This window comes from Podarcis pityusensis (assembly GCF_964106645.2).
Source record: "Podarcis pityusensis genome assembly, chromosome: 17".
Lineage (NCBI taxonomy): Eukaryota > Metazoa > Chordata > Lepidosauria > Squamata > Lacertidae > Podarcis > Podarcis pityusensis.
In genome coordinates this window covers 21,216,371-21,237,491 of record NC_138042.1, presented here as the reverse complement: position 1 = coordinate 21,237,491, position 21,121 = coordinate 21,216,371, and the positions used below count along the sequence as shown (strand labels likewise).

The window sequence follows — 21,121 nt, the reverse complement described above, 5'->3', positions numbered from 1 at the left end:
TGGAAGATTACTCAAAGGTCCCTGTGATGCTATAGAACTTGTTCTGTGTTCTTCTGTTTCCTATGGAATGGTTGCCTGTGTTGTAAACAAAAATTGCCCTTTTCCCTTATGGGGTATTCAAGAGCCCATATAGAGTCCTTACATAGGTTCCCTATTGGTAGGAGAGAATAACAGAGGCCAACCAGAGACTATTGAGAAGCAAAGCAGCTAGTACCGTATTTTTCGCTCCATTGGACGCACCGGACCATAGGACGCACCGGATCATAGGAGGGGGAGAACAGGGAAAAAAATTTTTTTCTTGTTCTCCCCCTCCAAAACAAGGTGCGTTCAAGGTACATTCACCAGAGCTTGTGGGGCTGGCGGTGGGGGGAAGCGCTGCTTTCCCCCACCGCCAGCCTCAAAGATCCCTGAAGCCTTTGGAGCGCAGCGCCCCGCTGCCCTGCAGAGGTTTGCGCGCAGCCGTCCCCAAGCTAGAGCAGCGAGACGGAGCCCTCCGTCTCGCTGTTCTGGCTTGGGAACAGCCTTGCTAGCTTCTGCAGGACAGTGGGGTGAAGGCACCCCGCTGCCCTGCAGAGGTTTGCGCGCAGCCCTCCCCAAGCTAGAGCAGCGAGACGGAGCCCTCCGTCTCGCTGTTCTGGCTTGGGAACAGCCTTGCTAGCTTCTGCAGGACAGCGGGGTGAAGGCACCCCGCTGCCCTGCAGAGGTTTGCGCGCAGCCCTCCCCAAGCTAGAGCAGACGGCTGCGCGCAAACCTCTGCAGGGCAGCGGGGTGCCTTCACCCCGCTGTCCTGTAGAAGCTAGCAAGGCTGTTCCGAAGCCAGAACAGCGAGACGGAGGGCTCCGTCTCGCTGCTCTAGCTTGGGGACGGCTGCGCGCAAACCTCTGCAGGGCAGCGGGGTGCCTTCACCCCACTGTCCTGCAGAAGCTAGCAAGGCTGTTCCCAAGCCAGAACAGCGAGACGGAGGGCTCCGTCTCGCTGCTCTAGCTTGGGGAGGGCTGCGCGCAAACCTCTGCAGGGCAGCGGGGTGCCTTCACCCCGCTGTCCTGCAGAAGCTAGCAAGGCTGTTCCCAAGCCAGAACAGCGAGACGGAGCGCTCCTCAGTGCTCCGTCTTCCTGTTCTGGCTTTGGGCTTAGCGGCGCAGCCTGCATTCGCTCTATAGGACGCACACACATTTCCCCTTAGTTTTTGGAGGGGGAAATGTGCGTCCTATAGAACGAAAAATACGGTAAGCTTGATCTTTATTGATCTGTTGCAACAGGGTGCTCCCCTCACCCGCAGGAGAGAGGAGGGACCCAGAAAAATGGCATGCAAGGCCTTATAAAGACTTTTGAAATTCCCATCCTGTAGATCAAGACCACCCCCAGAAACATCATACATACATCACAGAAGGGGTGTAACCTAAGACCACCCCTCAGACACATCACACCTACATCACAGAAAAGATGGTCTAAAACAGAAATTTGAATATTGTTTTTCTCCTGTTGTTGTTTATCTCCTGTCTGGCAGGTTACTTGATTGGATTGCCTGGGGAGCCCGGCCAATCTTTTGTAGTGATAAATACTTAGTTCCTGGGCCAGGTCACAGGCTCACACCCTATTCAAACACAGACATACCCTTAAGACACCTGAAAGCAAGAGAGCCTGACTGGGTTGCTCTTTTTGATCTTGACAGTGCTTACGAAGAGGGGCTTTTTGAATATCACCATACTGGCAAGAAAAATCTGTAACTTGTAGACCAGGAAGTAGCCTTGTGCTAGCTCAGTTTTCCTTATTTCTTTGAACAGCTGACTGTAAATGCCTCCACCTCAGCTATCATTTACTGCAAAATGACTGACCGATTTATTTAACCAAATGTATGCGCTGCTTGCCGAAAAAAGACCTCTGAGTGGTTTACAAAGGACAAGCTAAAATAGTAAATGAAAAATACAGATCAAAGCAAACATGTTAACATGTTTAAAAAAATATTAAAAATACCAGCAATTTTTAAAAAGCAACTATTTAACAGTGAAATCATGTGCGAGAATTGCACATTCAGAAAGCATGCCTGGGTAGGCGTGCCGAAACAAAGAAGGTTTTAGCAGGCGCCAAAAACAATACAGCAAAGGACTTTTTGGAACTTCTTTCCATTCCAAAAGTAGTTTGTCATGTGACATCAGGTACTGTTGGGAATTTATGTTTACATGGGAATTTATGGGGGCGGGTTTCTTCTTTTTCCGCTTACATTCTCATTGATGGAAATAGGTAGCAGCTAGAAGACGAAACTAGAGGACATGCATTCTAGGTGGGCTCTTACTGCTGAAGTCACAGGAAATGCTGCTCAGATATAAAATTGCAAACTACCCAGAGAGTTAGAATATTGAAAACTAATGATCTTCACTATTATTCGTGTAACTTTCAAAGCAACCATTATTTGAAGTGTCTTTTAGATTCCTCCCAAGTTATTATTATTTCTTTTACTGATATTTTTTTCTTACTTTCTTTGTGGGAATACTGCCTTTCACTTGTGACTTTGTCCAAATCAAAGAATGCTTTAAAATAAAATTCCTATTATAAGTATCATTTCAAGAAATTCAGACCGCATCACTGAATCATAGAATTGTAGAGTTGGAAGCGACAGTGAGGATCATCTAGGTCAACCCTCTTCAATGCAGGAATATTTTATCCAATGAGGGGCTTGAACTGAAATTAAGAGCCTCCTGCGGTACCAACTGAGCTATCCCAGTATACTACATTCTTGTGGTGTAGTGGTTAAGAGTGGTAGATTCGTAATCTGGTGAACCGGGTTCGCTTCCCTGCTCCTCCACATGCAGCTGCTGGGTGACCTTGGGCTAGTCACACTTCTTCACACTTCTCTGAAGTCTCTCAGCCCCACTCACCTCACAGAGTGTTTGTTGTGAGGGAGGAAGGGAAAGGAGATTGTTAGCCGCTTTGAGACTCCTTTGGGTAGTGATAAAGCGGGATATCAAATCCAAACTCTTTTTCTTCTTGTTGTTCCTAAATCTGCAAACCTCCTATATTAGGCTTGTGGGTGTCTGCAAGTTCATGTCTAATCTAGCAGCAATGAGGCAAGTTGATCATTTGGCACTGTGCATGAATGCCATTGCAAACAGCAGCAAAATTATGGTTGTGCCGCCCAGTTGGCAGTCAAAGATGGTATAATTGTTTTTAACCTGACACCTACCTTGTGCTGCTGTTACACTAAATAATTCTGTAGGTTAATTTTCTACTCTCATTTCTGTACTGGTAGGACCATCATGCCATTAATTAATTAATTAATGAGCATGCACGGAGAAGTCTACCAAGCAGAATCTTCAAAATAAAGGCCATGCTAAATGCCAAATACGTCAGCACAAATTAAAGCCACAGGGTACGAGATCAGTATTTTACCCTTACAATATTGGCAGGTCTTCTGAAGCAGGTTCACAGTTTGAAAATACGCTCAAGCAGTTCTGGAAGGGAGGAAAAAGAGTCTTAGTCCCCATACTGCTAGGGAGCTCTCCAAGGTGCTGAAGAAAAGAAGCCAAATAAAGCCTCGCTTATTACTTACTACCCCACGAGAGTTGTTTTGGTTGTTTTTAAGCAAGACTAGACCTTTTTACTGCAAAATTTTCTTTCTACACTTCACTATCAAGTATCGTATTCATTGATTTTGTTGGCTTTTTTATTTTTAAAAAATATGGAAATTTGCCTCCTTTAGTGTCACTGATAAAAGGTGGGACGGTCTTTTTTCACATCTGTGATTTGCTGGAGTGTGAAGGTTCCTGAATATTACTTGGTAATAGAAGTATATTTTTAAACTCACCAGGTTTGAAATGGTGCCTGCCTCCATTCTTAGTGGGAAAGACGTCATTCAGTGTTCACTAGCTCTACAGCTTTCATTTCAGCCAGTGGACTGTGTCATTTCTGCATTTGGAAGCATACAGGAGTCTTCTATTATGTCTCGTGTAAAAAGGAAACCATGAGACTGCACCTTTTATGCCTTTCATGCTTTGGCTCCCAGTATGTTTCCAAGCACTATTCAAAGTGTTGGTGCTGACCTTTAAAGCCCTAAACGGCCTCGGTCCAGTATACCTGAAGGAGCGTCTCCACCCCCATCATTCTGCCCGGACATTGAGGTCCAGCGCCGAGGGCCTTCTGGTTGTTCCTTCAATGTGAGAAGTGAAGTTACAGGGAACCAGGCAGAGGGCCTTCTCAGTAGTGGCCCCGCCCTGTGGAACACCCTCCCATCAGATGTCAAAGAGAAGAACAACTACCAGACTTTTAGAAGACATCTGAAGGCAGTCCTGTTTAGGGAAGCTTTTAATGTTTAACAGACCACTGTATTTGAATATTTTGTTGGAAGCTGCCCATAGTGGCTGGGTAAACCAAGCCAGATGGGCTGGGTATAAATAATAAATTATTATTATTATTTGCCTTTGACCTCAGCTTTACAGCTGCCTTGTTAAAATGATCTGCTCTTACTCTAGCGTAGTTGATACTGCTTCTAGCTGAATTTCAGAGAATGTTGTTAAGCAGTGCTTCTGGATTATCTGCACTATTGTCTACGAGGTGGTGAAACTTTCTACCAAAGGTACACAGCCAAGGCACCTAGTCCTCCCACCGAGGCCATTCCATCTTTCAGCCCAGTCTTATATCTTCCACCAGCAACCAGCTCCTCAGAATACTTCTCAGATCTTTCTTATCTTTAAAATGTGCCTGTTTGTTACTGGGCTTTACCCCCTTTGGAAACAAAACTACTAAGTAATAATGCTAACTTCAGATGGCTGGATGATTTCCTTTGGAGCTCAAGAACAAAACTTGTCTGGGATTTTTGTTGGTTGGCACCCATCTGTCTCAGGAGACAATGGAAAAGTGCTCCTTCTGCCGTGAAGTCAAACCGTTGGAGAATTACAGTGCCTGCTGTGGCTGTAGAGACCAATATGAGAGAGACATGTTTTGTTGCAGCTGGGGCAGATGAAAGCATCCTGTTGTGTTGATGCAGGTGTACCATGGCGTTTCTTTCTACACGCCTCCCAGCGGTCAAAACTAAATACAAAATCAGTAGTTTTGAGATAGATATGTGTAAATTGAAACCCACAAATCCCAACACATAATCCAACACATAAGCCTTGTAATGTGGCCCACTATGGGCTTAGTAAACTCCTGGGTTTTCCTGTTACCAGGAAGCAGTTGTCAGGTACTGTATTTTTTGCTCTATAAGACTCACTTTTTCCCTCCTAAAAAGTAAAGGGAAATGTGTGTACGTCTTATGGAGCAAATGCAGGCTGTGCAGCTATCCCAGAAGCCAGAACAGCAAGAGGGATCACTGCTTTCGCTGCGCAGCTATCCCTCTTGTTGTTCTGGCTTCTGAGATTCAGAATATTTTTTTTTCTTGTTTTCCTCCTCCAAAAACTAGGTGCGTCTTATGGTCTGGTGCATCTTATAGAGCGAAAAATACGGCAATTCTCAGAGTTGCTTACAGTAAAATAATAAAAGCATAAATTTAAAAAGAATTAATAATGAAGAAACAAGCAAATAAGCAGAGCAGAGCAATAAAATAAGATAGAACATCAGCATACAGTCTTAAATAATTACAAAGCTTGGGCAGATAGAAAGTGTGACCTCCTGCACAAGGCCATGTCCATAGAGGTCACTGGATAAGCCAAAGTGACTATGTGTCTAAAAGTCAAGCCAAGTCACTTGGTCCAGACTCACCACAAACTTATCTGATGTCAAACACTGCAGTAAAGAGTAATTAAGCTCACCTTAACTATGCTTGACTGTGCATAGCAATGGTAAGAATGTGAAGTGAGATCTATATTACCCTGGAATCCACCCAAACCAGAACACTTCAAGTATTTGAACCATATGTTTGGGAAACATAAGAACGAGGAATTTGCATTCTTTCAGTAAAGAGTGGGAAGTAATGTTTCTACCTAATAAACTGGCCCGCCATGTTTGTCACTCCTTTACCACGAGTATGCTAAACCAGATCTTTTCCAGCTGACTCCTATGACTCAACGTCTCCTCATCGGCCAATCCCCACCTGTCACTCACCCTGGCTCCACCACCTTTGCCCCTCAATCTTGCACTGTCTTCTTTCTCTCACTCATTTTTTTGTTACACTAAGACACGGAGTGCCCTTTAAAATCTGATAAATAATCTCTTTCTGTGAACTCTTATAGATCAAAGACTTGGCAATCTAAAGCCACGACATGTTTCATTAAAGAAAGGAAAAACCTCAAAACAAAATTACGTTTTTGTGTAGTTTCTGGCATAGTTCATTCTAAACATCCTGGATCAAAGAAATCCAGTCTCGTAGCACTGCTTTTCTATTTGTAGCAAAGCTTAAATTTTTCAAACCGCTTACTTCGGAAACCAGTATTTACCGTATTTTTTGCCCCATAGGATGCACTTTTCCCCCTCCAAAAATGAAGGGGAAATGTGTGTGCGTCCTATGGGGCGAATGCAGGCTTTCGCTGAAGCCTGGAGAGTGAGAGGCATCGGTGCGCACCGACCCCTCTCGCTCTCCAGGCTTCAGGAAGCTATCTGCAAGCCTTGCAAGCCCGGCAGGAATTCCCGCGGGCTCACAAGGCTTGCGGGCAGCAGCCTGTAGCCCCGGCGAGTGTCCGCAAGCCTTGCGCGCCCGGCAGGAGGTCCCGCCGGGCACGCGAGGCTTGGGGCGGCAGCCTGCCGCCCGAAGCACGCGGAGCCCTCCGGAGGGTGGCCAGTGCTTCGGGCAGGTGTGCGCAAGGCTTGGGGCACAGCCGCGGGGTGGGGGGGAATAATTTTTTTTTATTCATTTCCCCCCCCAAAAAACGAGGTGCGTCCTATGCGCCAGTGCGCCCTATAGGACGAAAAATACGGTATGTTTGGATGTCAATGATCATGGTTTCATCTGATATACCGTATTTTTCGCTCCATAAGACACACTTTTTTCCTCCTAAAAAGGAAGGGGAAATGTCTGTGCGTCTTATGGACTGAATGTGTGGTCGATCGCTGGCTCCCTTTCCGGGCCCGCCCCCTTGCCCAGGCCTCCATTGCTGAATGTTTTACAGACGGAGGCTGTTGGTTTCCCCAGCGACATGTGACTGGCTGGTTAGATTATCTGTCTGGAAAGAAGCTGCAGAACTGTGAGTTGAACCTCATAAAAGCAGGATTTTTTTCCCTTTGCAAAGTAAGCTCGACAACTTCGAGCTGATCCTCAAAAAAAGGGCCTTCCCCCTTTCCTCCTCTAAAAACTAGGTGCGTCTTATGGTCAGGTGCTTCTTATGGAGCGAAAAATACGGTATTCTGCAGCACCATGAGACAAATGTGAGTGGGTGCAACATAAGACCTGGATTTGAAACTGTAAATTGCAAGTAGCACTTGCTGCTGGTTCAAACCACATCATGAGACCCGGCATCTATAGAGCCTCAGCATGCCTATAGAGGCCACTGGGTCAGGCAGCCATCGCAAGCAGAGGCATTGTGAGGTACATAAAGGACTGAGGGCACAGGCCCATGACACAAATTTGCATATGTTAATTTATATCTAAACATACCTCAGTGCAAATTAAAACGGCCAGTACAGTCGCACCTTGGATCCCGAACGCCTTGGTACTCAGACGTTTTGGCTCCCGAACACCGCAAAGTGAGTGTTCCAGTTTTCAAACGTTCTTTGGAACCTGAACGTCTGACAGGGCTTCTGCGGTTTCCGATTGGCTGCAGGAGCTTCTTGCAGCCAATCAGAAGCCGCGCTTTGGTTTCCAAACGTTTTGGAAGTCAAACGGACTTCTGGAATGGATTCCGTTTGACTTCCAAGGTATGACTGTAGTTGGATCTCACCAGCACTAGGTTTTGGTTGTGCAGCTAGTCACTTTGTGAGCAGCAGAAAATAATGATAATAAATGTGAGGGAAAGGGAACAGAAGGCTCCCTTTACAAAATTCAAAAACTCCAGTGCCGCCACTGGCCAGGCCCAACAATGCCCCATTCTGCTATGGAGTCCTTCCTTCTCATCCTTCCTTGAGCCGTGCTGACCACATGGAGAGAGCAACCACTTGTACTGCCTTCTCCCTGCCATTAATTGACTTGCATCAGTTGGCAGAGGTGAAAAGGAAGCTATTTCCCTTCTTTGCCTTCATTTACACTTCTGGCTTAGGATTTTGGTTTGTTTGTTTTATGGGTGTGTCCCTCCCCCCCCCCCCCCGGATGTCTGAGAAAAAAAGGACAGAAAAGAGAATCTCTTATTCTGGTACTGGAGAAAAGCAGGTCATTTGAAGATCAGTTCCATCCCAATGGAAAAACATGCAGCCCTCTTGTCATATTATTGAAGAATTCCTTGTTCTTACTGTGCATACATGAGAGAGGTGGAACAGGAAGCAGTTTCTTTTATCAGACAACATAGTTTCATGAATCCTCTTCCTGACTCGATCTGTTTTGTAGCTGTGCTGATGCACACCATCTGGTCCACCGAGAGGCACACATCAAGCATTACTGATGACGCTACTTTTCCGTGAAACACCCCCTATAAAATCTGCAGCATAAAGGCTCAAGGTCCCATTGTCCCATTCGGCATGCTGAGCGCTCAGGAAGCTTGTTTATATTGTGTTCCCCAAGTGCACCATCATCTCGTCGTCCTTCTGGATGATCTGGATCATTTCCACAGCAACTAGACCACATGCTGTGGGGGTGTCTCCTATCCCAACATTGTAATATTCTTGTCAGCCTGTTTCCATTAGTTTTCAGCTGTGAGCAACGTGATTCGTGCTACTTAAAAAGTGAATATATTTCTGCCTAAAATGCTTTTTTGCAGGTGAAATGTGATCAGTATTGGCCGAGCAGAGGAACCGAAACATATGGACTGATCCAGGTGACCTTGTTGGACACTGTAGAATTGGCAACGTACTGTGTTAGAACATTTGCACTTTACAAGGTAATTCTTTGTTGTGTATGCATCAGATATTTTTTGGTGGCAAGAGAGGGTCATGGTTGCTTATAACAATATAACTGGATTACATGGGGCCATACAGTCTAGTTCATGGGTAGGCAAACAAAGGCCCAGGGGCCGGATCCAGCCCAATCGCCTTCTAAATCCGGCCTGTGGACGGTCCAGGAATCAGCGTGTTTTTACATGACTAGAATGTGTCCTTTTATTTAAAATGTACCTCTGGGTTATTTGTGGGGCTTGCTTGGTGTTTTGACATGAGTAGAATGTGTCCTTTTATTTAAAATGCATCTCTGGGTTATTTGTGGGGTGTAGGAATTCGTTCATTTCCCCCCCCAAAAAATATATATAGTCCGGCCCCCCACAAGGTCTGAGGGACAGTGAACCGGCCCCCTGCTGAAAAAGTTTGCTGACCCCAGGTCTAGTTCCTTGCAACAGCAAGATTCCCTAGAATTAAATGCTCACCCAGTTTCCTATACAAAGCCTGCAGAGTGCTGGGGGAGGAGGGGCCCATAAAATTCCTAGCCATTATCAAACATCTTTACAACTATAAAACATTTATTGACATTCAACCCATATCAGAACTCTGAAATCTTTTACACATTGTTTTTCTTCCCTCCATGGCCCTAGTAAACAATTCCGCTTCCTTTCTACGTTAAGCTTTTAATTATTTGAATATTTGTTTTCCAATCTAACTTACAACCAGTTCCTTTAGTTTTAAAGTCAGTGGTTTTCAACTAGTGTGCCGTGGCACCCTGGGGTGCCTTAAATGATGGCCAGGGGTGCCATGGGCAACATTGGCTTCTGTTGCTCTTTTCTTCCCTTCCTCCTCTGATGCGCTCTCACGTCTCTGCCTCCTAAAGGCTTGCACAGCTGTTCATTGCAGTAGCCCTGGCTACAAGCGCAGCAGGCAATTGGGACCTCTGGGGCTGGCCAGCAGGTGCAGGCTGCCAGTAGCTGAGGCAGCCTCAGAGTAAGCAAGCAAGCAAGCAGTCAAGGGAGTCCAGCCAACCAGTCCGGCAGCCCTTGCTCTTGGGAATGGACAGAGAAGTCCCAGGCCCCAGCTCAGAGACCAGGGGTGGCAGCAGCAGCTGCCCAGAGGACTCCCAAGGAGAGGGGAGAGGAGAAGAAGCTAAGGGAACACTGCACAAGGGAAGGTGTTCGAAAAACGGTGAGAGGCTGCCAGCTCTGCAAGCAAGGAGTGACCTAACTGGGCTCCCGAGCCCCACAGGGGTGCAGCAGAAAGAATGTAGTTGGCCAAGGGAGTCATGGACTCAAAAAGGTTGAAAACCTCTGGCTTGAGTCATGCATTCTGAAAGTTGGGCTGGCTACACAATAACTCCCATACTGCTTCTCTGCAGTAGTAGTGAATAACAGTGCTGTGTCTCCACTTTCCAGCACCATCACTGAGAAGTTCATTACTGTGATAAATCCAATAAAAAGGTAAAGGGACCCCTGACCGTTAGGTCCAGTTGCAGTGCTCATCTCACTTTACTGGCCGAGGGAGCCGGCGTACAGCTTCTGGGTCATGTGGCCAGCATGACTAAGCCGCTTCTGGCGAACCAGAGCAGCGCACGCAAACGCCGTTTACCTTCCTGCCGGAGCGGTACCTATTTATCTACTTGCACTTTGACGTGCTTTCGAACTGCTAGGTGGGCAGGAGATAAATCCAACACAGCTCACTATTAAATAGGTGCCACAGTTCTAGAGTAGCCACAGACTCAGCTTGAGAGATGATATTGTATCCTGCCTTTAAATGGAACTTTATTTAAGACTCATGGCGATGTGGCAAATATGCCTTTGCTCCATTCCGGAGCGCTGTTGTGACATTGGGTAGTCATTCCAACCGACATTCTTCTCTGGCAGAACGGATCAAGTGAGAAGAGAGAAGTGAGGCAGTTCCAATTCACTGCCTGGCCTGACCATGGAGTTCCAGAACATCCGACGCCATTCCTAGCTTTCTTACGACGAGTCAAAACCTGTAATCCTCCCGATGCTGGGCCAATGCTTGTTCACTGCAGGTAAGCACAGGCTTCACTGTAACAAACACTTGCAAGTGACATGTTAATGCCGTAAGCCAATGGCTCATAATTTGGCATTGTACATAGCATTTCATTTGCATTTTCCCCATTCTCTGGAAGTTTTGATTAAGTGAATACATGATGGTTGTAGTCTAAACAAGCATGAAACTAGCTCCACAAGCTGAAAAGGAGCTTTAGAACACAGTGGTGGCTGTTTCCAAGCAATGGCCCCTTTTTCTACATGGTAAACTATTTTGAAAGCTTAGGGGAGGTTCTTAAAAAAATTGTGTTAATGCAAATGGGGCTTGTTTGAAGGAAAATGTAGAAAATAAAATCCAAGTAGGCTACCCCAAGGTGCAGCCATATGCACACTTATTCCTGGAAGGTGCGCTTAGAACATGGGTAGGCAAACTAAGGCCCGGGGGCCGGATCTGGCCCAATCGCCTTCTAAATCTGGCCTGAAGACGGTCCAGGAATCAGTGTGTTTTTACATGAGTAGAATGTGTCCTTTTATTCAAAATGCATCTCTGGGTTATTTCTGGGGCCTGCCTGGTGTTTTGACATGAGTAGAATGTGCGCTTTTATTCAAAATGCATCTCTGGGTTATTTGTGGGGCATAGGAATTCATTATTTTTTTCCCTTCAAAATATAGTCCGGCCCCCCACAAGGTCTGAGGGACAGTGGATCAGCCCCCTGCTGAAAAGGTTTGCTGACCCCTGACTTAGAACTATGGATACAAAATCCACCCAAGCAGAATTTCAATATATATCCTCAAGTATATTTGTAATCCTTCTTATAGGGATCTCCAAGTGTGGTTTACTTGCATGTTTCCCCCAATTCTGGTTGCCAGTTTTCAGGGGTGTTCTTGAGCTCTCATGAGTCCAGCACCATAAGTGCACAGAGGCTCGCCTCATACTAGCTATACTATTATGCGATAATATTTATTGGTTGGGTTGAGGTACTCTGGGAACATTTATGGGAAAGATGGTGTGTGCCTGGACCTTGCGATTGCTAGCATTTTGCTTGACATACAGCTCAAATAGCTGAATCTCTGAAGGCAGAAGAACCCAATTGTTCAAATGGTTGAATACCCACCAAGTTGAAAAGATATACCTGAAAAGCACGAAACTGCATCTGTTCTGGTGATCTTGCAAATCCATTGATTTCATTGTGAAAGGAAGTTTCTTATTACCTATTTACATACGCTACACTTCAAGTAATTTCAATTTATATCCCTAATTTGTTTTACCTGAAATGTGAGGCAATCGGATAAACAATTTTGAACAGTTCTAAATGGAAAGAATCTGCTGATAATTTGTTTATTTATAAAAAACAGAAATTCTGCCCCGTGTTTCTAGTTCCTATGCACTACTCAAGGCAATTTACAACCATTTAAAACTGCAATATCATATCAATAGAAATTCATTAAAAATCCAACACAGGCAGATACCAGGCAGATACACAGACAGATAAAACATAGCATTTAAATAAAATAAATAGGCAAAGCCTGATGGATTTTTTTTATTATAAAAAATGTCTTCACCAGCAAGCAAAAGGCAGCAAGAAAGGTGGCCACTCACATTTCAAGGAACAAAGTGACGCACACCATACTGAGAAAGCCTTATAGCCGAGGTAGGACACAGAGAAGGACATCTCCTTTTGATATTTGGCCCCAGGCAAGATGGCATTAGAGGAAACAGTCCCTCAGGTGTATTTGAACCTTGAGGCTGTCATGGGCTGGCCAGGTCAGGATGATGCAGATGGAAGATTGGCCAAGGACCTGGGAGAAGGTTCTAGCAGAATGTGGAGGTCTCTGCCGGGAGTGGGGAAATTTGCAGGCAAGGATCATGGGAAGGGAGCTTCCTCAGCCAGTGTGGTGTAGTGGTTAAGAGCGGTAGAGTAGTAATCTGGTGAACCGGGTTCGCTTCCCCGCTCCTCCACATGCAGCTGCTGGGTGACCTTGGGCTAGTCACACTTCTCTGAAGTCTCTCAGCCCCACTCACCTCACAGAGTGTTTGTTGTGGGGGAGGAAGGGAAAGGAGATTGTTAGCCGCTTTGAGACTCCTTTGGGTAGTGATAAAGCGGGATATCAAATCCAAACTCCTCCTCCTCCTCCTCTTCTTCTTCTTGTCTCATGCATCTCCACGATGATAGCTGCAAGTCCCACCTCCTTCTCTGTTCCTGCCTTTCCTCCCACCCTGGCACCATCAGATACTGGGAGTATCTCAGGAACGCCACTCCAGATTTGGGTAGGATTTGCTCCGTAGCCTTTTCTTCTCTTGAAGATATCCCGCAAGGCAACAGAGGTTTAGGATCAGAGTTTTTCTTCTCCTGGATGGGCTACCTTCCCAAGTGGGCAAGCCCCACCTACACCTCACTTCCCTCTACAGCTCGTGAAGAAACCGCCTTCTTGACCAGTGGGCCAACTATTGGTCTCGTCCGCTCAACCCTCTGGGGCCTGTCTTCGCATGCAGGGGAAGTTCCTAACTTACCGAGGGTTTGAGACCAATTGGCTACCCTCACCTGGTTTAGCCGGCCAACTGAAGCTGTTCCCAGTGTGTGTCCACTGTTGCATGTTGACAGCTTCTAGGAGCCACAGATGAGAGCTGAGCTGAGTGCAGGGTGGGGACAAAGGTAGACAAACTAACCCAGAAAAAGAACAAAATGTCCCCCACCAGAGGTACTATACCCATCCCTGAGCACTCCATATATAGGTAAAGGGACCCATGACCATTAGGTCCAGTCGTGGCTGGCTCTGGGGTTGCGGCGCTCATCTCGCTTTATTAGCCAGCATGACTAAGCTGCTTCTGGCAAACCAGAGCAGCGCATGGAAACACTGTTTACCTTTCCGCCAGAGTGGTACCTATTTATCTACTTGCTCTTTGACGTGCTTTCAAACTGCTAGGTTGGCAGGAGCTGGACCCGAACAATGGGAGCTCACCCCATGGCCTGGGATTCGTACTGCCGACCTTCTGATCGACAAGTCCTAGGCTCTGTGGTTTAACCCACAGTGCCACCCACGTCCCATATATACAATATATACATATATACTCCATATATACAGGATAGCAAAAGGGTGTGACAGTGTCAGATCAATGTCCAAAGCTTTTGAAGCTAGAGCACTTGCCTTAGCTGTCTCTGTATTTTGGATTAGCCATGTGTATTGCCTGAAATGCCTTCAGGCAGCAATTTACATACCCACCACAGTAACCTAAGCATTGAAGCCTTTGGAAATAACTCTTTGCCAACTCTTTGTTCTTCAGCAACTGGGAGACAAAGGAAGCCCTGGATTTTTTTTCTCCCCTTTTTCTGCCCCAATATCCTTTAAGTCCACAGAATTTGACCACTGTACTTTTTAGTTTTCCTTTTGTTCTTTCTTGGGGTGCAATCCAATGCATACATACATACTGACTCAGTCAGTCACAGTAAACACAGCAGAACTTTCTTCTGAGGAAAACAATGAGTGCAAGACCTGTTCTCTTGTTCCTTGTTTCCCTAATAACTGAAACGAGTTTGTTTTATGGAGACCTCCTCCGTGTTTCCTTCTTTATTGTTTTTGTTTCCAAAGCTGAGCAAACGGTGTTGATGGTAGATTTATGAAAAACATAATCATAAACATCTCTCAAATAAGTTTTCATGTATGAATTTAAGAGCTGCAACTGAAAGACTTGAAGTGAAAACTGGATGTAATTCTCATGAGTGCCAAAAAAGCTTTTATACAGTGTAGCTAAAAAATAAGGATAAAAATAAACAGTTCTGTTAAGCAACAGTGATAAAGTACTGGGTGAATTGTTTTCTTAACTGACGATGTAGGCAATTAAGTTTCCACTGAGAGCATGTGATTGGCCCTCCATAATCTATTCCCTTGAAATTTTCTATAGACTGTGTACTCCAATTATATATTATGGCAGCAATCCAAAGAGGTGCACTTAAGCCCTATTTAAATCAATGGGATGTGTTAGTTGTGATTGTCTTCCCCCATTGATTTCAATAGGACTTGAGACATAACCAACTTCCTCTTGATTGTGACCTACCAGATTCAGCATGCCAAACTCCTAGGAACAAAAGCAAAAGCAGCTTGGAACTAGCTAACACTCATCTGCAGGAAAACAAAATGAAAACAATGCCTTTAATTGCACAGTTGCATTTAAACGGTTTTAACCCTTAGCCTGCAATCCATGCATCTTCTCTTGGCAGCTCAGATGTGCTGGGCCTGCAAAAAAGAAATGAGAAAATCTCAAAGCAATTTTTGCTGTGCCCATAAATGGCAGAGGTCTTACTGCTAACAAATAATGCATGCATACTCAAGGCTTTGAGTTTCTAAGAATCACAACACTAGTTTAACTTTAGAATACCACAGAATCCAGATTGTTAGGCCATTGGTGTAGGAGCCTGTTTTTGTCATTCCATAGAGCACTACATATGCTGATAGTGCTTTAATCATCATAATGGCAGTAACAGTCAACTTCCCAGCTGGCACTTACTTATACCTTCTAGAAGTGGAATGTCATGGCCATTGGTCCCATTTGCCAAACAGCAGAGCTGGTTCTAATGAATAACTTATAAATGCCTCATTTAGTTATCCATTTCTACCTCTGCATAATATTCTGCCTATTCCAGAGCAATTTAGCAATATCACAGTCCAACCATTGCCTCCATGCTGATCTGCTTTCATTTGTAAAATTAAATATCCTTTTAATGAGCACTTATTGTTTGAAATTCAGGCTTTAATTCTATGAATCTGCAACAGGCAGAGTATAACATGTGGTCTATTGATAGCAGGAAAAGCACACGGTTGCGTTTGAAGTCGGATTATTGCTGGCAAACAGGTGCTCATCAGATCATAGCCGAATAGCACCAGAGGGCATCTGGAAGCCTTTTTGTTTTGTTTTGAGAACTTCACAGAAGTCTTAGCAATTGCTTCAGTAATGTTACCCAGAAGCTTTGTATAGAAACATAGGCCTTTATCCTCTGTGTTTCTGTAACAGAGCACCAGTGGGTAATCCTTGAAGAGACATGTAATTTAATGAAGTGTTCAGATACATTGCTAATGTCCATAAAAAGAGTAACAGAAAGAAGGCAGGTGGGCAGCTTTGGAAAATGTGAATTATGGATTTAAGGAACGTACTCTCACCTAGAGATATGTTAAAGATAAATTTCAGCCAGCTATGGGATATTCACATTTTATACAGATGCTTTCCATTATTACAACATGACATACCTACAATTACGTCATATGGTTCTGAAATTGCTATCCCCCCTACACACACATTTTGATGCCAGTTCATTCATTCCTCACCTGACACTCCTTTTTACATGTAAAAGTTTACAGTAATTAAAACATACAAAATTAGAGCCTCACTTTACTTTTTTAAACAGCAAATCCCATAGTTTGAACAAGAAAGTATACACACAATGCTATAAACACTGAATAATACAAGAAAATTTCTTTGATCAGGTTTCCTTGCAAATAACATGGAAGTGAAGGTGTAATTTTTCCAATTTTTACGCCATATCTACAGTGGGGAATCTGAGATATTTAAGTGCATGAACAACATGTAAGCGCATTAATGTAAATACATTGAACATGGGTGTATTGTGCGATATAAACTTCAGAAGTCATTCTAAACATTAACTGTGAATTGTCTTCTCGTGTCAAGTTATTATTGTTGTTGTTGTCATTTATTTGATTCATATATCACCCTTCATCATAGGATCTCAGGGCAGGTGCACAGAATAACATACAGATAAAAACAAGTAAATAATTAAAACAAAACAGCAAAACAATAACCCCATGGACACATTTAAAAGGCTGCCGAACATTAATCAGCCAAAGGCCTGGTTGAAGTTTTAAATGTTTTATTGAGGTCCTAATTCAAGTAAGGTGCAGCTAACATCCCCACACACTTATTAAAAAGAGCATACCATAATTTTCACTCCAAAACACGCACTTTTTTGCTCCTAGAAAGTAAGGAAAAATGCCTGTGCGTGTTACGGAGCGAATGCACTCGACCGGAGCCGTGGCTGCCGTCAGTCAAGCAAAGCGGGAGCAGCTTGCAGGGCTTCTGTCCCGCTTTGCGTGGCTCTAGCTTTGCTTGCTTTACAGCCAGGAGGATGGGGAGGAGCCGAGGAGGAGGGAGGGAAGGAGAGCCATGGCAGCAAACCAGGCAGCAGCCGCTTACACGGGAGGAGGGACAGACGAGAGCCATAGTGAGCCGGAAAAAGCGCCGCGTAGCCAGCAACAGCTGCTGCAGCCTCAGCTAGCAAAGGTCCGTGCGCTCTCTAAACGGAGCAATGAGGCTGCAGAGGGATGGCAGGGCACAGGAGGGCTCTGAGCCACGAGCGCAGTGAAAACCAGTAAAAAAGTTTTTTAAAAGGCTGCTGGGGACAGGAGGGCATGGGATGAGGGAGAGGGGGAAATTACGATTCTCCCAGCGTCTCAACTGATCCGCTGAGCAGGACTTGGGTTGCAGGGGATTCGCCATTAGCTGCGTAAAGCAGCAAAGAGGGAGAGAAGGAGCAAAGCGGGAGAGGAAAGGAGCTGCTTACACTGCTGTAAGTGGCTGCTGTCCGGTTGGCTCCTTTAAAGCAACAGTGCTCTTTCCCTCCCCCCTCCCCACTCAGTTCGCCGAAAAGCTCCTTTTCCACACACCCCACGCAAGCTCCTTCTCCCCTTAAACCCCTCTCCTGCATCATTAGCAGCATCCTTCTCCACACACCCCATGCGTGTTCCTTCTCCCCTTAAACCCCTCGCCTGCATTATTAGCAGCATCCTTCTCTACACACCCCACGTGTGTTCCTTCTCCCCTTAAACCCCTCTCCTGAATTATTAGTAGCATCCTTCTCCACACACCCCACGCGTGTTCCTTCTCCCCTTAGACCCCTCGCCTGCATTATTAGCAGCATCCTTCTCCACACACCCTACGCGTGTTCCTTCTTCCCTTAAACCCCTCTTCTGCATTATTAGCAGCATTCTTCTCCACACACCCCACGCGTGCTCCTTGTCCCTTGAATGCTTTTCCTTCCCTCCCCACTTAAAACGTGGTTACAAAGCACGGATCCACATGGATCCTCAGGATTTTTGCACTGGGTCACCCCAAGTTCACCATCAGATCACATAGCATATCCATGGCTACAGCCTGCACCAAAAAACACACACGCACCCACTGTTTCATGGGGCTGCAATGGCGCAAAAACGTGGTTACAAAGCATGGATCCACATGGATCCTCAGGATTTTTGCATTGGGCTACCCCAAACTCACCGTCAGATCACGTCTGTGGCCACAGCATGAACCACAAAAATCATACATCCACTGTTTCATTTAGAATATTTTTTTCTTGTTTTCCTCCTCTAAAAACTACGTGTGTGTTATGGTCAGGTGCGTGTTATAGAGCGAAAAATACGGTACTTCAGATGCAGAACTCGGCTGTTTCACTCCCCACATACGATTTCTCCCTGCCAAAAAGGGAGGTTTCCAATGTCCTCCTCTCTTCTTTCTTTTAGCTTAATCTTTATGGCGTTCTTCTCCTCAAGGTTGCAATCTTGCTGCTGTTTTAGATTCCGTTTTATCTTCCTCTTCTCACACCTGGACTCATATTTCTGTTTCCTTCTTTCTAATAGTCTGAGGTTTGTTCCTGTCTTTCCCTAGATTGATCCTAAAACCAAGAGTTCGTCCTCTCTTATTTCTCAGTGTGATTATTGTAACGTTCTTCTGGTTGGCCTTCCTTTATCTCCATTCTAGTGTTTCTATTATGAATGTTAACTTTCCTGTTCCTTCCACTTTGATCATGTGGACTTCTGTTCATGTTCCATTTTATATTCAAATTTTTTATCTCTCATCTTTAAATCACTTAATTCAATTTGTACCTTCTTATCTCACATCTCTTTGACTATAATGTATTCTCTTTTCTTCTGGTATGTGCCACCTCACTTCTGCTGTTTCTCCTACTTGTCCTTTCTCTGTTATCATTTCTTATCTTTGGAATTCTCTTCCCACTAATAGTTGTCCTACTTCACTGTGTTCAAACAACCTTCTAAGACTTGTCTTTGTTTCCCTTCCAAGGTTCCCAGTCCGATTGCTTTGCTTTTATTGCTGATCTCCCTTTGCTGAGGTTTTTTTCCCAAATCCACCTGCTCCTTTTCCCTAAATGTGTCACATCACTTAGACTGTAAACCTTTGTTGGGGTGCTTTGTGGACATTTCTCAACTGTAAGGGATCTAGTTGTGGGTGTGGTATAAATACAACAAGAATTTAAATTTAAATTTAAATTGAATTGAAATACTTTATTGTCACTTGTACAACTTGTATACAGTGAGATTACATGAGCACCCCATATCTGCTCTCTTAGTCTTAATTCCCCTCGTTTACTGCCGCACACCCAACAAACCCGAAAGTCATTTGCCCTGTTGTTATCTTTTCATTCAGCAGCCTAACAGCCCACGGATAGAAGCTATTCTTTACCCTGGTCGTGTGACCAATCATGCTTCTATATCTTCCGCCCGAGGGCAGGAGATCAAGAAAGTGCTGGCCAGGGTGTGAATTATCCCTGAGAATTTTCCTCACTCTCCTGAGGCAACGTTCTTCCGCTATTTCATCCAGTGGATTCACGGGACAGCCCATAATATCTTGAGCTGTATTCACCACCCTCTGTAGGCACTTCCTATCAGTTGATGTCAAACCAGTGTACCACACCATGATGCAGTATGAAAGAACACTTTCTATTGTTGACCGGTAGAAGGAGATCATCAAATGTTGATTGACATCGTTCTTCCGCAATACTCTGAGGAGATAGAATGGAAACCTTAGGGTGCTCTTGCTATTTTCAGGTGGGATTCAGTCACTTGCTGGCAAAACCAGGTTGCACAGTTAAAGCTGATTTGGCACTCTTGAGCTACAAATCATTCCTCCTACCACCCCCAAAATCAAACTTTTTGCTATAAGGAAAGTGATGGAGAAATGCACTAGGAACCGTACGATAGTGATTCCTTGATGCAATGTCATATACCCTCCAGCCAAAAAGTCAGAATGAATGCTCAATAAATAGATTGTCTGTCAACAACATTAAATTCTAATGTTTCACGTTTGTTTGTTTGTTTGTTTGTTTGTTCCTTCTAGAAAATGGGATATTTTATTATTCCTCTATTATGCCTAATGGGCTCCCTCCTCCCCCCCAACATTTAATTCCACAGCTGTCTTCTCACCTTTGTTTTCAAATACTGTGTGCATCAGTATGCCTGTTCATGTCCTCTAAGGTCCTGATGTTAGATCACAGTTTGAAATTCTAATTCTACACAGAATTAGTAACTATGACTGTGAAACTAAGAAATAAGGATGAGTCACGGATAAGACATGAGTGGAAGTGTTTTGAAGAGTATCTCAGAGGATATAATAGTCAGTTACCTTACAAGTAGGAATGAACACATGAGCAGCAGGTAACATTAAATAAAGGAAGATTTGGGTGGAATAATAGATTATGCAGCCAACAAAAGACTACCTAGAATGCCATGGAGAGATGGACTGGGAAGTCCGAGGATAAGAGAGAAGGATGAATATTGTATGGTGTAAAAAGTTGTAAATGTGCATTAAAAATAAATGAACATGCTGACCAGGAAACGAGTCCCATTGAACTTAATGCCACTTATCTCTTGAGTGATGTTTAGTATTGGTCTGAACACTCTGTCCTCTTTACCACAGCTAATGCAAGTTCTGAATCAAAACAGACCATATCTGATTACTTGAGGGGATACTTACTGATGGGCAGACTATAAAATTCTGCGAGCTTTAGTAGTAGTAGTAGTATAGTGCCCTATCCCCGCAGGTCTAAGGGCGGTTCACAAGATAAAATCACAATATAAAAACTCAAAATACATAACCAAAATAAAAACCAAAACAACCCCCCACACACACACATATTTTAAAAGGGCATTGGATGTCAATCAGCCAAAGGCCTCGTTAAAGAGGAACATTTTTTGCCTGGCACCTAAAGGTCTATAATGAAGGTGCCAGGCATTAACCTAGCACTACAACAGTTGCATGTTCTCATTGAGAGTATTGCAAGAGCTCTGAACTTCCTGACATCAAAGACAGGCACAGTGCAGAATATTGGCATTTAATAGGTAAAAGGTAAATAGGGACGTGGGTGGCGCTGTGGTCTAAACCACTGAGCCTCTTGGGCTTGCGGTCAGCTGTTCGA

At 44.6% G+C, this 21,121-nt stretch overlaps 1 protein-coding gene across 27 annotated transcripts in view; it reads left to right on the top strand.

The window, feature by feature from the left end:
- The window catches only part of PTPRD (protein tyrosine phosphatase receptor type D), a 722,358-nt gene that overhangs the window by 659,163 nt on the left and 42,074 nt on the right, over positions 1 to 21,121 (top strand). For all 27 annotated transcript variants that reach the window (XM_080987670.1, XM_080987673.1, XM_080987664.1 and 24 more), the window contains 2 exons: positions 8,775 to 8,894; positions 10,773 to 10,927. In XM_080987670.1, coding sequence (XP_080843796.1) covers positions 8,775 to 8,894; positions 10,773 to 10,927 — 275 coding nt within the window. The remainder of the gene's footprint in view (positions 1 to 8,774; positions 8,895 to 10,772; positions 10,928 to 21,121) is intronic.